At 48.7% G+C, this 20540-nt stretch overlaps 1 protein-coding gene and 1 long non-coding RNA gene across 2 annotated transcripts; one reads left to right on the top strand and one right to left on the bottom strand.

Annotated features, from left to right (window-relative positions):
* Positions 1-4162, bottom strand: LOC310886415. Its single transcript, XR_014575311.1, has 2 exons — positions 1273-4162; positions 1-490 (listed from the first exon to the last, which is right to left on the bottom strand). It is a non-coding gene; the product is annotated as an uncharacterized lncRNA (long non-coding RNA).
* Positions 4163-4538: 376 nt separating this feature from the next.
* On the top strand, positions 4539-20499 carry GNA11 (G protein subunit alpha 11). The gene is made up of 7 exons (XM_083810935.1): positions 4539-4760; positions 8995-9179; positions 10868-11022; positions 12029-12157; positions 13477-13606; positions 14372-14525; positions 16175-20499. The coding sequence occupies exons 1-7, from the start codon at positions 4625-4627 to the stop codon at positions 16363-16365; spliced, it is 1080 nt and encodes a 359-aa protein (XP_083667061.1). The 5' UTR covers positions 4539-4624; the 3' UTR covers positions 16366-20499.
* The last annotated feature ends 41 nt before the right edge of the window (positions 20500-20540 follow it).

The raw sequence follows: 20540 nt of genomic DNA, 5'->3' as shown, positions 1-20540 counted from the left end.
GCTCAGCATGCCCAGGCTTTAGGAGGAGGCCTTGCGCACTTCGCAGGTATTTGTTAAGCTTGTGGCCTCCCGGGGGGGTATTTTCAGATCTGGGAGCTGCAGCACAGGGAAGGAGCTGATGGGAGCGGATCGTGGCTAATGTAAGGCTGGTGCTGCCATCGTGATTTTAGGTGTGTGAAGAGCGGGGGCTGACAGGTGAGAGGAAGCACAAGGAGCAGTCAAGAAACCTCTGTGTGAAGGGGAGAACTTGGGGCGGCAGTCACAGTCCCGACATTTACAGCTTTATCCAAAAAACATGGGCTGGCTGGTGGCACAAGGCATGTCTCAGGCCTGCTGCAGCCCCTTCTCCTCGCTCTATTCCAGAGGCCACTGCAGCGATCCCGGCAGTCCTGGACACTCAGCACCAGCAGTCAGGGCAGCGTCTAGCTGCTGCCACTCCTTCCCCGGCAGCGTGAGGAAGCCGCTGCTGCTGCAGGTGCGCGCAAGAAACCTTGAAAAGGATGAAGAAGAAGGGGTGCGGATCTCAGAGCAGCAGACACACTCGGGAGGGGCCCTGAGGCCATTTCCATTTAAATGGCTGCCGCCGAGCAGCGTGACGCCCAGGCCGCAGAGGAGGGGGCACCGCCTCCCGCCCTGGGTCCCGCACCTTTGAGGGGAGCCGCGCAGCCCCGCGCGGGGCCCGGCACGCACCGAGGCCGCCCCGCGGCGCTGCCCGCCCGCCCCCGGGCCCCGCGGCCCGGCCGGCCCCAGGCCCACCCGGGCCGCCCGCGGCCTGGCGCGGCGCTGCTGCCCTCTGCCGGGCGCCGCGGGCCCGGCCCCGCCCGCCGCCGGCCTCGGGGGGCCCCGGCCTCGGCCCCCATCGCCCCGCCGCGGGTGCGCGGCCCCGGGGGCTCCGCCGCGGCCCCGCCGCCGGGCTCGGGGCGCCCGGGAGCAGCTCTGCGGCGCGGCCCGCCGGCCGCCCGCGCCTCCCCTCCGCGCTGCTGCAGCCGTTCCCCGCTTCCCCCCTCCCCTCTCCTCCTGGCCGCGTTCCCTCGTTTCTGTCCGTTTTGATCTTGCTGTGTGTTCTGAGCCCTTCTTTTCCAGCCCGGAGCTACGAGGAGGTGCCGGCGGTGCCAGCTGCCGACCCCCCGCCCTCCCAGCCTGCTCCCCGCAAAGGGGCAACTGCCACGCACCGGCCGCGCCGTGGCTTGGGAGGGGGGCTGGGGCTCAGCTGGAAGGAGGCTGAGGACTGAAACCCCACAGCTGCATTTTTCAAACACCTCGGAGACAAACCTTCATCTGCCCGAACAGAAAACGTTGCCCCAGGGAGATCTGTAACCTTGCACCACGTCTGTGCCGCTGATGAGAGCTGAAAGCGCATCTGAGAGATGATTTTTAGCAACTAGTTGGTTGCTTTTTTCTTTTCCTTTTTTTTTTTTTTCTTTTTCCCCACAGCTAAAGGAAACGAATATTCGACTTATAAAATAATAGCAAAGCAGAAGACGTAATCAGGGTACTGATTCAGCAAAGTATGCACTGAAAGGGGCATGTGCCTATGAGTGAGTATGTGCCTGGCCAAGCTGGGGATTCTGTGCTCAGAGCACCTGGTTCCTGCGTTAAGGAGAGAGCAGTTCTCATGGTCTGGTTGCAATCTGTTTTCTTAAGCCATGAAAATTTTCCTCGATTAAGTTGTTGATTGAGCAGCTGCAGCAAAATGCAGCTGGGATGTCCTTGCTCCCTTCCCCTCACTTCCAAGCATATGGAACTAAAAAGCACCTAAAAATGAGGCCAGAAAGGAGAAAGAAAATGGGACTTTGAGATGTCTGCAATTCTTTACAGCAAGGTGTGCTCACATCCTGATGGGCCCAGTGGCAGAATATCCTTTTTATAGGATATTATAAGGGCTGGGACTTTCCTCTCTATAAATGAATTGGGGGTTGTCACTGTGCTTAATGTTAACTGCTGCAAATATGGGTCATGAAGATAGCTGCTCTGAAACAGCTTGACACGTTCAGGATCATCTTCCTGGGAAATGCTGCTCATTAAGTCATTCATGTAGAACTTATGAAGCCACAAAAAACACGAGGATCCCACGCCCTTGCTAGCCTGCTAGAAAATAGAGGCGGGACTAGGCAGATTGGCAGGAACTTCTCTGCTCAGACAAGCCGTTTCTGGTCGGAAGCCAATACTACCGGAGGGTGTGCGGCAGCAGGGGCCTGGGGAGGATGCCTGGAAGCCTTTGACATTTGCTGACAAGAACAGTTGTGTTGGGCTGCCAGGGAAGGCAGGGAAGGGTGAGTGGAGAGAAAGGTAGTGAAAGGAACGCCCAGTCTACAGACACAGCAACGCAGGTGGGGCAGGGAAATGGAGTCTGGGGGGTAGGGGCTTGCACAGTACAGCGGTGACCAAGCTGAGGGAAAATCCAGGTCTCCTGCTCTTTAGGTGAGTTCCTGAGCACTGAAACTTTTCCATTAAGGCGGAAAAGGAGGAAGTGGGCAGACTGTCATTGCTTGAGGACCAGCATTTCTGACGTTCTTAAATTGATGGTTTGAGCAGGATTCATCACAATGGATGTCTGTCCATGAGAACCAAGCAAGTGGTTCAGAGGATGGATGCAAATTTTCTTTTTCTCTTGGCAGGCTGTGAAAGCTTATTCAGTATCTTTTGGCCTTTAGATTTGATTGTGCTCAGGGGAAGATAACCAAAACAATAGCCTCTAGCACATAGCACCTTGCAGTTCAAAGCAGCGTAGGAATCCTCACTAGGTAACTTCAGCACCTCCTGAGACACACTATCCATCTTGCACTCACAACCTGAGGACATGCAAAGCAGTTAAGTGACTTGCCTGAAGTCAGAGAGCAAAGTTGGAGAGGATATAGAAAATTAAGTCTTTCTGCCTCTGGAGCTCACTGTGACTTGGATTCTGGATGTCTAGAACATCTCTGTCTGTAGAATAATATTCATCTGCCAAAGCAGAATACCTTCACCTCCTTCGCCAGAGATCAGTAACGAGGGAGTAACATTCACTGAGCAGTCTCTCATCTGCTATATGTATCTGGAAGAAAAAGTAAGAGATCTTAAGAACAAGAGGCGAACATCAATTCTGTGAAAGGACAAACTATGAAGAGAACGCAAAAAAAAAAAAGTTAGAATCTTCTCTTATGTGAGGCCAAGATATCAAAGGACCAGGTGGAATTCAGGTGGAAAACAGAACCTGATGACTATGAATACATTGTGTTTGTGCCTTAGCCAGACTGCCACGAGATGGGGACTAGCAAGCCACAGCACACACCAGGCAGGTAGATATGTAACAGCTGTATCACGCTCTCCTAGTCCTGCAAAAAGCTGGTTACATGCAGTCCTTCAGGCAGAGCTGACTGAGAAAGATGAGTGACTGCAGCCCAGGGAAGGTGCGAACGCACTACAGACAGGACGGGCAGCGTTGGAGCTGGGGGTCCATAAATACTCTGAAACGCCAGCAGGAGCATCTGCAAAAAGAGTGAAAGACTGCGTAACCTGATGGTCTGGGGAGGCTGAGCTTGAGACAGAGCAACACCAGATGGGACAAGAGAAACCAACACTAGCAGGGAGAGAGGTGGTAAGAGAGACTTCTTATTTGGGAAGTTGGGTGTGCATCTGTTCACCTTGTAAAGAGGAATATGCAGAGGCCTTGCTTTGCCTACCCCACTCTTCCTGGAAGAGAGGTTTGAAGCGAGCGGAGGACAGCAAAGCACGTTCAGGTCGACAGGGGCAGGGTGGGGGGGCCCTGACGAATCCAGCCGCGGTCTGTGGAAGCGGGAGCCCTGGCACCCGTCCGCCGGGACAGGCCGCAGCAGGGGGGGTCTGGCAACGCCTGCGGCCGCACAGGATCTCCACGTACGGGGGGAGGAAGGCGGCTCAACAGGACGAGCTCCGCCGGCGGCAGGAGGCCGGAGAGCGGGCCGCGGCTCGGAAGGGATGCGCCTGCTGCGGGCGGGGCAACGGCACGGGTCCTGGCACAGGGCAGCTGGGGACCGGGGAAGGCCCGGGGGGCCCCGAGCGGGCCGCGAACTTCCGCGGGACCCCGGGCCCGGCCGCCCCTAGGGCCTCAGTGGCGCAGGCTCCGGGTCGGGGCCCCGCAGGCCGCGGCGGCCCAGCGCCACCCGGGCCCGCCCCGCCATGGCCGCCCGGTCCGCCGCCGCCCCACAATGCCCCGCGGCCCCGCCCCGCCCTGGGATCGCGCGGCGCGGGGCCCGCCCCCCTCGCGGCCAACCAAGCTTGCGCTCCGGTCGCAGCGGAGCCCCGCCCCCCGGCCGCGCCGGCCCCGCCCCGCCGCGCGCCGCCGCTCCCATTGGCGCGGGCGGCTGTCAGTCAGCGCTTGTTTTCGGCGGCAGCGGGTTGGGTTGCGCCGGCTCGTCGCTGGCTCGGCGGGGCCGCGCGGGGAGGGAGCGGCGGGCGGGCGGCGCGGCCGGGCGAGGGCAGCGCGCCGAGGCGGGGCGGCGGCGGCGCTGCTAGGCCCGGCCGCAGGGGCCGGGGCCGGGTCGGGGCCGGGCGGGCGCCGCGGAGGGAGGGGGCGGGCAGGGGGCGGTGGGGCCGGGCCGGGGTCCCGGCCGCGCGGAGGGCGGCGGTGGGCGCCGGGCGGGGGCGTCCCGGCGGCGGCGGGACCATGACTCTGGAGTCCATGATGGCCTGTTGCCTGAGCGACGAGGTGAAGGAGTCGAAGCGCATCAACGCCGAGATCGAGAAGCAGCTGCGGAGGGACAAGCGCGACGCGCGCCGCGAGCTGAAGCTGCTGCTGCTGGGTGAGGAGCGGCGGGGCCCGGCCCGGCCCGCGGGGCCTCCGCGCTCGGCCGCCACCGCGGGGCCCGGGCGGCGGCGCCGCCGCTTGACAGCTCCGGGCGGCGGCGCGGGCGTGGCGGGGAGCGGCGGCAGCCGGCGGCCGTCCCCGCCCGGCGCCCGGGGCGGCTTTTGGCCGCGGCCGCCGGCTGCCCTTTGGCCGCCCGGCGCGATCCGCTCGCTCCCCGCCGGCGGCGGCTTCGAGGCGGGCGGCAGCCGCCGGGGAGGCCGCGCCGCGCCGCGGGCAGGTGCGTGCACGTGGGGGCCGCCCTCGAGGGAGCGCGGCCTCGAGCGGCCCGGCCCTCGTGGCGCCGCCGCCGGGGTCGGCGCTCCGGGCGGCGGCGGCCGGGCCGGGGCCTCGAGCGGGCGGCTGGGGAGAAACGGGCCCGCGGCTCCCCGTGCTGCCTCGGCGGGGCCCGTGGGCACCGGGGGCTGGCGAGGGACGAAGCGGTGAGCGCGGGCGGGTGCTGCGCCCCGCGAGGAAGCGGCAGGCGTGCCGGCGTCGGATGGAAGCGGTGTTCTGCGGCGGGGCGGGTGGGCGGATGGCTAGTCGGGGTCTGGGTCGGGTCTGTGGGGACAGGTAACCGGCGGCAAGGACAGCCAGCTGAGGTTCCAGGCACGTATGGCTTTCTTCAGTAGTGAGTGCGATGTTCCCGTCCGCGTAGCACTCAAATTAAACTCAAGTAACAGTTTTTCACGGGTACCGCGACTTATCGCTGCTCGTGTTTGAATCCTGCCTTCTGGCTAAATACCGCCTCGTCTCTGAGACGTGAGGCAGGTCTGACGGACTGAGTTTATTTGCTTCTGGGCTGTAGTCAGTGAGCGAGCCCGTGAGGCACAGGTGAGGAATTGAGTTGATTCTTGTGGAAAAGCAGATGTAAAATTCCACGTAAGTGAAGTGAGGCCTTGCCTGCCCAGTCCTTTGGATATCTCGAATCCTGACATGTTGCATGGTGATAATTGTAATGTGAAAGCCAGGACTTTCCTTCGTACCATGAATTGGAGCCTCACGAGGTATGAAGATAACCCTGACAGTTAGTATGTTGCTGTTCTTTAGGTGAAAGGTAAAAACCAGGGGCTTGAAGTTTGTGGTCTTTGAAGATGCTATGTCCGTTTCTGCAAGGCTTCTTGCAAGCTAGGCAACAGGTCTCCTGCTCTCATGTTTCCTTAGAGCAATCCCAAAGAAGCAGTTGTTTCAAAATAGGTTGGAGCCATAGGCTTCATCTGGGTTAAGAAGATCCCACTGGATCTAAAGATCTCACTTCAGAGAAGAAATTAAAGTTGCTCAAGAAACCTTTTTTTTTTTTTTTCCTGGAAGATGCAGTTAAGTAAAATTCAGTATTAGATTTACAAAAACCAAACACAAATAAGATAAAACCTACATGAGATACCGATGTTCCTAGTTTTAGGAAGTGATTGGGAAGACAAGCCTTTCTTTGTGTTTGCTGGATGCTCTTCGCTGGATGCAGCATTGCACGTTGCTCACCTGAAGTTGTGGCAGGTGATGGGTGGTCTGTCTCCTCGATGTAACTGCTGCTTGCAGGGATTTGTGGATTTTTTCCGTCTCGTTATTACGTGGAGTTCTTCCATTCACAAATATTAGCGATTGTATCTGTGAGAGGGCTTTTCCAAATAACTCCAAACTGTGAAAAGAGATGTGTGCATGGAGGGAGTTCCTGCATTGTAGAAGCCTCGTTAATTTTTCCTTCTACACCTAGTTACAGTCTGAAGCCTAAAACAGAAACTTGCAGTGAAGAATAACGCTGCTGTTCAGTGATGAACCCAGTAATAAGAAATTTGAATTCAAGGTATTGTACCTTGGCCTCTGGTATAGGGTAATCATTGGTCTTTTTACCGCGTTGGCAAGGGGGAAGGATACTTTATATAAAATTACCCTGGATTTGCTTGCAATTAAGCCTGGGATACCGTTGGCTGAATAAATGTATTTACAGGTGTCTGACAGGTACTGGGGAGCATTAGTAATTTATGGGAAACTCTGATGGTTTCGCATGTTGACACAAGAAATGGTGAGTTCAAATGATCTCCTTGTCTCCCCATTGTCATACAAAAAAAAATAAGGTTATTGCGCTCATAAATGCGGGAGGCCACGCTCATTGGAGCTTATAACGTGGTGTAGTGCCGTTTGGTATTGTTCAAGGTCTAGACAAAAACAGGACTCACCTTTTAAAAAAAATAAAACAAAATAGTGATAGTATTAATACGGATGATGATGGAGTGACAGGATGAATCTGCATTTGGGCTTTCAAGCGCTGAAGCCCGGTAAATGACTAGCACTGAGGTTTGTTTTATGTTTTCATTATCAGAGCGCTTTGAGGCACCACTTTTCTCTTTTCTCTGTTTTGGTCGTTGCGGTAAAAGACAAGGAAGTATTTCTCACCACAGTGTACTTAACCACAGAAGATTTCAGTTTCCAGTTTTTCCCCCTTTGTGGTGTAGCTTTCTGTCTGAGATGGAGACGGTTTGCTGTGTGCTAACAGTGTTAGAAATTAACATTATTTATTATTATTTATTAACTAGGCTGACAAAAAATCTGTCAGTTCTTGGAGATGGGGAGAGTTTATTTTAAACATGCTGCTTCTATTTGTGTGCTGGCTGCTTTTATTTGAGCATATTTATTTGTTTGCCTTTTAGCCCGGCACTATAAATGTGAGTAACTGAGGACGCACTTGTGAGTAGTGACTGCGTGCTGCTGCGCGAGGTCCTGGCCGCCCGCTCGGTGCCCTCGTGTGAGGCGAGTGCCTGGTGGCTCTTGTGGGAAGCGCCGGGCTCTGCCGGGGGTTTGTACCTGGAGATCGAAAGGGCCTGTCCCTTCCTGGGGGCAGGCGCTAGTTCTCCTTCCCGGTGACCCGCTCAGCTGTCTCTTGAGTTACAGGCGCTGCGTAGCAATAGAAAACTGTGCGAGACTGAACAAAGCTCTCAGCAGACGCGCCAGTGGCGTTGCTTGAGGTGTGCAGGACTCCAGTGGCACCTGGGACGAGGCCGCGCGCCCCTGCCCAGAAGCGCTGGGTGCTGTGTTTAGTGCAAGCCGCAGGCGCTGCCCGTAACGCCAGCTGAGGTGGGGACGTAGCGAGCCGGTATGAGGGCACGATCCCTTCCTGCGATGGCGCTTCCCCTTACACGTACCACGTCGTAAAGTTCCTGCTGTTCCTACGAGCTGTCGGCCTTCAGAAGTTAAACGAGGCTCCTCTGGGGCTGTGCCCGCAGGAGCGGGGGGACCTGCCCGGCGGGCTGCAGGAAGCAGGCGCGGCAGGGGCTGGCACTGGTGCCCGCCCTGCCCTCCACCTGCTCTCCTGGCCCAGCTCTTCCAGGGCGTGAAACGCCGGCGAGAAGCCTGCGGCCACACCGGGCGGTCCGCCGGCGACTCCGGGCAGGGCAGCTGCAAGCAGCATCCTTCCTTGTTCTCTCAGTCGCTGCTCTTAACTCTGCAATGCTCAAAGGCTGCAAGCGGCCTCGGAGGTTTCGGTGGCAGAATATTGCCCCCGGCTTTCTGTCTTGCCCTGGGGAGGGTTATTGTTTCTGTCCTGAAGAGCAAACGCTATGTTTCATTGCACGGTAGTGCGAGCTACTTGGCAGATGCGTTGACTGGATTTTTCATGTCAGTCGGGCAAGCAAGTCACTTCTTCGGTTCTCTTCTCCTTTGGAGTTGACTTTCCTGTTGTGTTCAGTTCCTTCCCGCAAAACGGTGTGTGATCCGTATGGCGAAGAGCAGCAGGAGCCAAACAGCAGTGAAAGGCAGCGTGCTCCCTGCCACGCAAAGACGCTTCCCCCGGGCCGGTTGCTGCCAGCCCGGCATTTCCCAGCTTGGGAGCGCATCTGGGGCTGCAGCATCTTGCTGGTATCTGGGAACAGGTCAGGTGTGACGGGCACGGGCCTCCTGACGCAGGCCCTGGGGGAGTGGCTGTAACGTGAGATTTGGAATAAGTACCTGAGGTGCTTTTGGAGGCTGCCGTAAAGGACGAGACGTCTGCCTTCCGTGCTCCTAGGTTCGTAGTAGGGACGAGCAGGGACATCCAGGATGTCTTTTGGTGCTCCGAAAGTCCCTAGAAAAGTGCCTGGATGGGCAGTGAGCGCTCAGGTACAGCAGTAGGGGCTTTGAGGTGTGATGGGATGTAAGCGTGCTGTCTTCTGTAGCAAACCTTGCTTGCAACGGCTATTAATTCTCTCTCTTGCGTTCTGTAGGCACTGGGGAGAGCGGAAAAAGCACGTTCATTAAGCAAATGCGTATAATTCATGGCTCAGGCTACTCTGAAGAGGACAAAAAGGGTTTTACCAAGCTGGTATATCAAAACATCTTCACTGCCATGCAGTCCATGATCAGGGCCATGGAAACCCTGAAGATTCTGTACAAATATGAACAGAACAAGGTAAGTTTCTCACGGTTTTTGCACGTGTTTTTAGATAGTGGGAATTCTGGGTTTTGACGTGTAAGTTCCTGTTTGTTTGTGCCCTTCTGCACTGCAGTCTCAACCTCCCTGAATTCTTCCCTCCTTTTTTTTTGCTGTGTGTGCTGAAGGACAGCTTTTTATGATATTTTGTTGATATCTGACTCCATTTACTAGGTTGGGTTGAGGGATAAAGCAACTTTCTGCCTGGAGGAAAGAATCATTGTCCGAATTAAGTTGTTCTCAGGATGGTTTGCACGTAGTGGGTGGTGGGAGCAAGGAACTGGGACGTGAGGTAGGAAGATGGGCTCTATTTACTTATTTCAAGGATTCAGTATTTGTAGATGTGCTGGGTTTTCACTACGTGAACTGCTGGTTGCACCTGAACTGGAAGGTAACAATATATGCTGGACCCGAAAGACACCTTCATTTTAAGTTATCGCTGTTACTGCAAGCTATCAGTTTTTCTGATAAGCGTTGACCAAAGGTGCTAACTTTCTTGAGGAGTTTTGGTCTCAGCTTCAGCTTGAATCACATTTCTGTGGTTTGGCTTGCCCTTCTAGGGTCCAGGGATAATTTTTTCAGCTAAATCTGGTCTAAATTATTTTAGTTATTTGCAGGGGGGTGTTGAGGGTGCACAAAAAGATTAGGTTTTTGGTGGTTTGTTTCTTTAATGCTTTATGTCCTAATATTTTTAAGTGGAATCATGTTTTATCTGTTCTGTCACACAGCAACGTGGAGCTGATTTTTATTAACTGTTCACAGGGACTGGGCGTCACACCAGGAGTCCTCAAGTCTGAAAACCTTTCCTGCCTTTAGAGAGGCTCTGCAGAATTAAGTGCTGAGAGTAGGCAGGGTGCAAGGAAGCTTGCCTTACTTGTGCTTTCCCTGAGGCATGGCAGAGGCACTCCGATAGCTATAGTCTGTCACCTTTCACTTATGATAAGTGCAGAACTTGGCTTTGTTTTTTATTTTGTCTAGTATAGGCAGAAGCCCTTTCCTCTTGCAAGTGTACCAAAGATTTCAGAAAGCAACCTTGCATGGATAGTAACTCCACGGATGGCACAGCAGCTGTGATGATTGTAGTCCTTCCTTTGCTTATAGATTGTAGTGTGGCCGTTTTTATTTTCTCTCTCAAAAGGGACTGTGGCTGAAGTATGCTAAAACAATGCCTCTGTTTCTATTCAAATGCATTCAAAAAAATAATAAGAAACGCAGGATAACAGCCTGTTGTCCAAATGTAGTTTAGCCTCCTCAGAAGTTGGACAGTCAGGGGTTTTTTTGCAGTGGATGTTCTGCCTTGGAAGCTGTTTCAAAACACAGAGATCTAATGGTGTGCACCGTCTTGGTAGGTGAAGCCTGCTGCCATTTTGCAGTTTATTCTATGAAGGAGCCTGTGATTCTTTGGTGGAACTTTGCTGACATCTGCTATAAAGACAAATACCACCCCCCCCCCCCGCCCCCCAACCATATTAAAGTCTAATTTCTCCATTTAATATCAATTCTAGGAAAACTGGAGCTGTGATGTCTCAGATGTATTGTTTACCTTGTATAGTTTACCATTGTTCCTCTGGTCTTTGCAGCCAGTGAGTGGATCCTTGAAGTCGTAATACAGGGACTTAGTTCATCTGAGAGTTCTTTTGCTTTGGTTTTTGATTTTCAATCTTCAGGCCAATGCAGTCCTGATCAGGGAAGTGGATGTAGAAAAGGTCATGACATTTGAGCAGCCCTACGTAAGTGCAATTAAAACATTGTGGAATGACCCTGGAATACAAGAGTGTTATGACAGGAGAAGAGAATATCAGCTTTCTGACTCAGCTAAATAGTAAGTACTTAACCACTGGTGGGTACTGGTAGATGCTAGCAATGCTATAACAAATAAAAACTATCCAATTTTTTTATTTTGAAGTCTAGAGTTTGTTTCAGAGGATGAGAACGCTGCAGCGTATTCCATGACATGGTTGCTTTAAAATACATAGTACTTTTTCATTGAGGCATATTAGTCTTGCTGTGTGTTTTAAACAAGGTGCATGGTCTCTGCTGGCTACATATATTGGGATAAAAATCATAAGCGTGTGATAGAAGCAGTTGGCCTCTATCAGCCAGAAGTATCCTTAGGAAAAGTTATGACGAAAGAACAGTGGTAACAGGTAACTAACTTGTTTGAATCTGGCTCCAGAAAGGCGAAGAGCTTTGCAGGAGATGGGGGAGGCTATGCTTATTTGGGGACAGGTTTAGATCTGGAAATTCTTTAGCACTAGCTACTTCTCACATGGGTTTGAGGTGTTCTGGTGGGTGATAAAGGCAGTTGTTTGCACATCTGCTTCTAGGTACACGTGAGGCTAGAATCCCTACCTCATGCCATCTATGTAGCCCCTGGCTCATAGGCAGCAGAAGTGTTGTAACTTGTGGGTTTGTTATTGAGAAAATCTAGGTATAGAGAGATCTGTAAGATTCTACCTGTGCCTTGTAACATAAATTCTTCAATAACAGAAAGCCTTAGGTGAAATTTGATTCTGAAACATAAGCATCCACTGTACTTAAACCTTTTCTGTAGTAAAGATTGTTTTCAACACACCTACACAGAGTTGATAAAGTTGTTCTTAATGTACCTGTTTATCCTCCAAAAGGGACGGCAGGTGAATTACTGTTCCTCAAAGATATATTTTGTTTTTTTTTTCACATTGCATTTTGGAAATGGCTCAAGTGACTTTCTGTTGTGCTAGGCAAAGACTTAATGTAACAGTGTTTAAATCTGTGTATTTGTGCTGCAACCTAAGGTAGTTTTTCTTTTTTTCCCTTTTTTTTTTTTTAAATTCTGCTTCCTTTAGCTATCTTAGTGATGTGGATCGTATCGCTACTCCAGGATATCTACCAACTCAGCAAGATGTGCTACGCGTTAGAGTTCCTACAACCGGTATCATAGAATACCCCTTTGACCTAGAGAATATTATCTTCAGGTACGGAAGGTGTATTCGTGTTACACTGAAGTGAGAGGAATGATGTAGTTTCAGGAAAGATGAGTTCTGGATTGCTTTAGAGTGTCCCGATGCAGAGTTGAGAGGCTTGAGTGAATGTATGTGCTCTGACGTTGTGAAGTACCTGCTGAGGGGGACGGCGTTAGCATTTATTTTAGCTTAAGATGATGTTTCGGCTTGGAGCTTTTCCTTACCACAAAACAGAAGGTGACTTTTTAGAGCGCAACTAACCATTTATCAGGAATCGGTGTCCTTCCTGGGAAGGATTACCTTGCTGGAACCTGAGGCTGAAGTGGTGCCTTGTAAGGCAGCTGAGAGAACTGTCGGTAGCTTAAGCCAGCGAGTGGCCGGGGTGGTGGTGGTGAGCTTGCTCTTGGTGGTGCTTGACTCAAAATGCTTTGCTCAAGCAACTTTGATTGTTTATTTCTCTTTCAAGTAGAGACTGCTTTTTGTGCAAACTCTCTTGTATGTGATGCCTGGTATCAGCCTTCAGAGATGGTTTTCAGTGCCCTCGGAATAGGGCACCAAAACTTGCTGCCTATGCTGCTGCAGCAATATATGGTTATTTGGAGCCTTAAGCCAGGAAGTGAGCATGGTATACAAGGGCACAATGACATGCTTTTCTATTGCAAAGCAATATTTTCCTGCTTCTCTACTACTCCCTTCCTTTGTCTTCCACAGTAGGGATAATACAAGGGAGGAATAAAGAAGCCTTCATCCTGTCCCTTAATCCATTCAATTACAGATTTACAAAAAGTTACTTTCTCTGTTTCGGTTTGCTGACCTATGAAATAGGTAAAAGGTTTCAAAATAACTTTAGCATACTGTCCAGGTGGTACTTAGAACTGAGAAGCTGAGGTGTGTAACTGTTAGCACATTCTAAGAAAAGTTGCGTTACTGAAGTATGCTCTGTGAGAAATTCTGAGACAAGCAGATGCTTTAATAGAAAAAAAATAATTTGCTAATTTGACAGACCAGAGTTTTGAAGGATTTGTCTTTTCAGATCCAAGACTGCTATTTAACAAACCAGAGTAGAGTGCAACGCAAATGGTAATGCTGATATTTGGCATTTGAATATGATATTACGTTATTATATCAAATTGAAGAGATGGACATATTTCTGGAACAGTATATTTTGTAAACTTCATGGCTATGTTAGCAAGTGTGTGTTATTACATCCCTGTGCCAGGTTATCTTGAACGGTAAAGAGTGGCATTTGTTCTCATTGTATGCTGGTCCTCTGCATTCAGATAGAGAATTGCAGCTACTTCAGTGACACTGTATGTATTCCTCTTCCTTAGAATGGTGGATGTTGGAGGTCAAAGATCAGAACGAAGGAAGTGGATCCATTGCTTTGAAAATGTGACTTCCATCATGTTTTTAGTAGCACTTAGTGAATATGACCAAGTTCTGGTGGAGTCTGATAATGAGGTAAGCCAAAGAGTGGGAGCCCGCCAGGAGGGTGGTGGGAAAGGAGGGCTTTCTGCCGCCTTGGAGGTCAGTACCAAAGTGCTGGATTAGCAAGAATTGTTGGTTTTGACCTTCAGTTCTTCCTATTGCGAAGAGAACATGAGCCTCAATGGATGATGATGTCCCTGAGGGCAGAGAATGCATAGTACCTTCAAATTATCTGTACTTCTCAAATGATACAGAAATACTCTGTGATTGCGGAGTCCTGTGTGTCTTGGAAGGTACTGTGCTATGTGAACGGATGCTCATAAAATTACCCGTTCCTGCTTTCCTCTTTTCCTCACCTGAATTACTTTGTGCTGTGGCTGCTGTCTTATTAGATAGTGACTGGTCTCTTGGAAGATGCAATACTGAGTTTTATGCCTGCTAAGAGATTAACAAAAATTCCATAAGGTGAATGTAGTTATTCTTTTCTACTAGATAAAACAGGTAGTAGCTCACAAACTATCGTGGCCAGTCCTCTCACGTGACTGCACAAAGTGTAAAATGATTTGTAAAAGTCCATTAATATTAACGGCTTGCCAATTAAACGAAACTTGAATCCATTAGATATTGCATTTGCTCTCTGTTTACCTGCTCAGTTTGATCCAGAATTTACTTGGGACCAAAGTATTCTGTGTACAGTATCTGAGATGCTAGATCAATGCAGATCTGTCTACGCGTGCAAATAGCAGAAAGGCATCTTGATCCTCATCTGTGAAAACTGCTTGCTCTTTCTTATTTCAGAACCGGATGGAAGAGAGTAAAGCTCTCTTTCGAACCATTATCACTTATCCCTGGTTCCAAAACTCATCTGTTATCCTCTTCCTGAACAAGAAGGATCTGTTGGAAGACAAGATCCTGTATTCCCATCTTGTTGACTATTTCCCAGAGTTTGATGGTGAGTGGCTTTTAAGGAGGAACACTAAATTTAGAAGGAGGAGTGGGGGTGGTTTGGTTGGATTTTTTTTTTTTTTTAAAGGAAACTCAGATCTAGAGATGGGGAAAAACTCCTAATTTCAAAAGGAATACCTACAACAATGAGCAGATGTCACAAAAATGTCCTGATCATACGTAGATAACAGAGATCTGATCTAATGAACCTCTCCTAGATGATGAATTAAAAATTATTTTCCATTAATATGTGCTTTAAAGTGTTAAATGATGGAACTTGACTACCTGGATGCTTGTGCATATAACCTATTTTATAAACGTGATAATTCACTGGCATACTGGGCATCTTAACCCTCTAGTCAAGAGGCAATTTGAGTCCTTGTTTTGAGAACCTGACTGGTCAAATAGCTGTTCACATGTTGGTGCTGAAAAGTCTCAGGTAGCATTCTATTCTTAATAGGGGGCTGTCTGCAGCTGTAGAAAAACAATATCTACATGAAACAGAAATTCCCATCTGAAACAAAATTCCTTAGCCAAAATGACGTTTCCAGCTCTACCCTTGAGTGCATTCAAAGTCAGCTGGTAGTACATCTGTGCAGGGTTGAAAATAAATGAACGTAGCGGAGAATGAGGTCGGGCAACACGCTTCTTTCCATGCTGTCATGTATTAACTCTGTTGTTACGTACTTCTTAAAATGGTGAAGGAAGAATTGCCATTTTGCAAACAGCTTGCTTCCTTTAAATGACAAATGCAATTGCTTCTTATCAGTTGTTCTCCCACTTCTGCAGTCTCATGCCCCCTGCTGTCTGAGAACACAGGCACTCTGAAATCATCAGTGGTGGAAAACATGCCTTTTTTACACAGTCTGTGTATGGCTGTTGGTCCAGTAGTGCATATTTCTAGTATAATTTAACAGCTGAAGACAAGAGAGCAACATTGGGAAATACCATATACTTTCACCTTTTTCATCCCAGTAATTGCTGTAGCTGTTCCAGGAATGCTGCATGGCTCATGAGTGGGAGGTAGCCCATCAGATCACCTCTCACGAAATGGTCCTTGCCATGGAGAATGTGAGAACACTGTGAAAGGAATATCAGTATAGTGACTCAGAAGAGGTGACTTTTCTGAGGAACTGTCAGCAATATGAATTAAATAGTGACAAGAATTTCCACTTTTTACCTCCTTTCAGTTGACCAGCCAGACTACAGAGTCGGCTGAAGATGACCTTTGTTTACCTAACATACAGTTGTGTCCTTCAGAGCATAAGATCCATTTATATATTAAGGAGAAATATAGATCCTAACACCAGAGGAGGTAATTGGGTTACATATATCAAGTATCTGTCTCTGTTATCTAGTGAAAGCAGCATGGACAGGGTTATACCAAATTCTGTATTTCAAAGTGCAGTCTGAAATAACGCATTGGTGTCTGTCAAAACTCTCAATGTCGGAAAAATGCCTTTCGTAGGTTTTGGTCTAGGTAAGTGAAGAGCATAAAATATTTCAGGTTCTAGGACTTTTATGCAATAAGTGATCTTAATTTCTTCTTTATAGCCATGGAACCCATAAGAAAAAGTGTACTAGTAGTTATTCTGGTGGTTCACACCAGAGGATGTGCTTAGCACAACTCTGTTAACTGTTCTTTGTTTGCTGCAGGCCCTCAGAGGGATGCACAGGCAGCCCGTGAGTTCATTCTCAAGATGTTTGTGGATTTAAATCCAGACAGCGATAAAATCATCTATTCTCACTTCACATGTGCCACAGACACAGAAAACATCCGTTTCGTCTTTGCAGCTGTCAAGGACACCATCCTACAGCTCAACCTGAAGGAATACAACCTGGTTTGACCTGCTCTGTTCTTGGCCCCTAGAGAGGATTCATTGTGAAGAAAAGACAGGGAAAAAAAAAAAAAAGAAATTTTAAACATGACAGGAAAAAAGTTTTAATTTTTGATGATGTAATGATTGCAAATTGTCTGATCTGTGGAGTGGCAAGTGCTCAGTGTTATCCTGGAGTCTCATGTCTCTGTCCACAGAGTAGTTGATTTCATACTTTTAACAAATTGCTTTTATTTCACAGTTAACGGGGATATGCCTCATTTCTTCAGCACCTTGCTCACTTCTTAATTTTTGCCAAACAGCTAAGGCAGTCTCATCTCAAGCTTTCCTTTGTTGCTTAGCCACTTTTTTTCCTTTTCATTCCCGTGGTATATGTAGAAAAAATAACTTTCCAGCCAAGATTGTGAATTCACTGGACTGTGGGAGTGTGGATTGCTACTGGTCCCTTTGCCTTGTGCTATAGGGTGCCTCTGGTGTAATTTGCTAATCCTGCTTGCTTCCCTCCCATCCTTTCCCTTCCCTTCCCCAGGACACGCTCCATGGTTCACTGTGATGAAATGTTGGGGAAGAACAATTGTTCTCCAACTGTTGTGCAAAAAAAAAAAAAAGGCAAAACAACAAAAAAAAGCCATCACTTTTCCATTCTTTATATGTTCTAGTTCTGAGCTATTTTTCTTCAATTATAAAAGGTATGGAGACTGTGATTTTTTTTTTTAAATTATTGTTGTTCTATACGTAGTTTGCTACATGTTGCTGTATTTTGCTCATGGACTACAAATGATGGACGCTCTTGGAGCAATAGCTGCTGAGCCTGGGGAAGTGCCTGACTGTAATTGTTCTTTTATTTTATTTTATTTTATTTTTTCACGCACATACACACATTCCTCCCCCCACACCACAAGTGCATGTGCGCACACACGAGGCTCAGTTTGCGGAGAGTAACTCTCCATTCTGTTGAGTAGAGTACACGACATCAAGTGAGCAACTTCTCTATGCAGCAAATGTCAAAAGCACACTGAGTAATAGTGGCAATTAAACATCAGATTTTGGCTGGATTGAAAATCTTAGTCTTGTGCCACCCTCTAGTTTTCTTCTTGCTGCTAGTAGCAAACAAGCCTTGTTTATTGCATTTAGTGCTAGTGTGTCGAATGGCTTTGTAAGAACTCCTCAGTCCTGTCCAGCTTGCAGATTTTTAGGAAGGACCAGAGCTGGTGGGTCACAGACTTCAGGACACAGGTAGAGTTCTTACTTAAAAAGATTGTGGATAGCTCTTGGAGGGAGTGGCGACTTTCGCTTTCCTGTTTATGCATTCCCCCGAGGCACATGCTGCTGTGTTTCTCTTCAGAGAAGTATGGATCCTCTCTGGAGGACTTGCACACATATTTGCTCCAGGGTGCATGTGATAATCAAGTTACCATAGTCGTGGCTGGAGCATGTGGCTGCTATGGAATCCAGAAAGCCCTACTGTGGTTGCACTTTCGTTTAGCTGGAGAGTAGAGGCAGAGCCAGCAGGGTTTGCTGGTGCGAGTGGAAGGTAGGGTGGAAGTAATTCTGGATTCTAGATGCCAAATAAAACTCCATCCACTAAGCAGGAGGATGTGGAGCCTTTGCGCATTAGACAGCTTTTCCCAGGCACCAAGGCAAGTGGAGAAACGTGATGAATAACACTGGCCTGGATGACAACTGCAGAGGCGAGACAAGGAGTGAGTAGGAAACAGATCTGACCCGCCTCTGGACATGTGTGTTTTAGCTATCACTGATGCTTCTACTTCAATTCCAGAAAGTAGCATTGGGTCCAAATTCTCTGGATCAACCAGTTTGTCCCCTTGAAGGTTAGTAGGCTGCCGGTAGATAAAGATTAAATTGAACTGCACTGTTGAAGGGGGCTGTTGATATTTTGTCTCTTTTGTAGACAGAGCACTACATCAGTGTTTTGCACATCGTGTAAGAGTAGATCTTTACTGTCCAAGATCCTTAAGATGCTTTGATCTAGAACACTAAAATCTGGAGGGATGTTATTTTGAGTAATTCTGGTTTTAGGCCCTTCTTGTCCAGAATAGCTGAGGGAAGCCTCTGCATGTCTCAGAGCACTACAGAAGAAAGCAAGCTCTGCCAAGTGCGATCAGAGAGCTTAAGTTGGAACAGCAGCCATGGGACCAACAATTGAAGAGCCAGTCTGGCAGAGTGGTGATGCTGAGGGGAATACAGCACCTCTTTAGACTAACCATGCTCTGGACTCCATTTAACATTTGGGAGAAATGAAAGGGATTCCCGTGTGTCAGACAGTTTTGCATCAATTTTATTGCATTTTTTTGTCTTTATGCCAAAATGGTCCATTTTGTAGAGACTGTCCTATAAAGAGGAGTTTATAGTCATCTACGTGTATTCTAGATGCTGTTCATCTGAAGCAGATGGCAGCATCAGCCTCTTCTGCTTCCTTGATCCTCATGTAAATGGTTCACACTACAACTGTTGCCAGCAACGGGCCTGGCACTGAGAAATAGAGGCTCTTGGAAATAACTTGCCAGAAATATTTTCCAAGATGAATGATGGTGGTACTTCCCACTTGAATCAGAAACTTTTTTTGGTTTTGTGTGCTCTCCTTTAAGAGCTGTTGCCCTGGCAGAGGGGGAGGGATCTTTGCTTCTCTGTCTCTTGCAGAGTGGATCTGCAATGTGGCAGAGAACTGCGGGAGGCTGTCAGCACAAGATTTAGGCGTGTGCTGTACCTTGCTGACTGGGTGCTTGGTGTAGCTGTTGGCCCGGTAACTGGCCTGGTGTGATGATGATTACTGCAAAGGGGAAGGACGAATGTCGTGTGATGGCTGACTCCTGAGTTCCCGAAACCTTGCTTTGGATTAGGGGAGGAATGGGTCAGACTTGCACACGTAATACGGAGTTGTCTGTGGTCTGTGCTGTGTGTGAGGAGATGCCAGTGCTGGCACGTGCTTCTAGCAAGTAGTAGCTTGTGTGCCTCCGGCTTGGCCAGTGAAGCATTCCTGCAGAACTGGTTCACATCTCTGTTGGCTGGCCCTTTGGCAAATGCCTGCCCTAGTGAAAGTGCCAAACCTTAAACCAATTTGCCTATACCATCTTTTTGGAAAGTGAGGCCAGTCAGAACTTTCCATGGGTCAAGGTAACGGATTGACCTCAGACAAGAGGTGGCATTGGATTCTTTTAGGGAATCTAGAATCTGAGTCTGAGGAAGTGGTCTCTTGGCTAACCTCTGCTCCTTGTGCACTTTTTATTTTTTGTTCTGCTGAAGAAACCAATGTACTTTGAACCAGTGTGAAACTTGAAGTCAGTGAGGAGAGGACCATCCCATTTCTTTGCACCGTTCTGTGTGGATCGGCTACCTGGTGAGCCAGCAGTTTGTTCCTGCTTTGGCGTGTCAGATCGCTCCAGCCCATCCTGCCCGTGTCCCCTTTTCCTGGAGCTGGATTCTTTGGTCTGTTGTTGTTGCTTCCTAGCAATGTTGGCCTTGCGTTCAACTATGGTTTTTCTTCATGTGTTTTATTGTTTTTTTAAAAAACAAACACAACACACTCTCACGCACACAGAAGAAGAAAAAAAAAAAACCTTCCAGAGTGTGCTGACCATTGTATTGTACTGTACAGAACCCGGGTTGTTAGAGTCCAGCAGAGATAAAGTGTGTTATGCAGCACCCTTTTTTTTTCTTTTTTTTTTTTTAAAAAAAGTATGGTTTGTGCCAATGCCCCTTCTTTAGTAGTGCCAGAGACTCTTTACAAGTGCCAATGTGGTGGAAATTATTTGGTTATACTTGTATATTATAGGATCCTGATTTAAGACAATTTAAACATTATCCTATTTAAAAAGATACTATATAAAATGCTGTTTTTAAACCTTGTCATTTGCAATGCATGTATTGTTGTGCGTGTTGGGGTGGGGGAAGGGAAGAGGGTAGGGTAAAGGAGTTTCTGAATATGATGCCCAGTGTCAGGTTCTATTCAGGCTCCGAACTGTCTCATTCCAGTCTAGGAGTGTGATTGTTTCTTGGAATGATCCAACTCTGACTGCTGGGCACCAACCCTTACTACAGAAATATCTGATGGAAATTGATTTTCATATCTTTCTCCTGAAATAAATTCTCTGTTTGAAATTGGAATAAATTTTGTTCCTAAAAGCCGTGGTGATCGTGCATGTATTTCTTCTCTTCCTCTTCTT

The sequence above is a fragment of the Anser anser genome, assembly GCF_964211835.1.
Source record: "Anser anser genome assembly, chromosome: 25".
Lineage (NCBI taxonomy): Eukaryota > Metazoa > Chordata > Aves > Anseriformes > Anatidae > Anser > Anser anser.
Note: the sequence above shows the minus strand (reverse complement) of the source record. Positions and strands in the feature narration are given on the sequence as shown.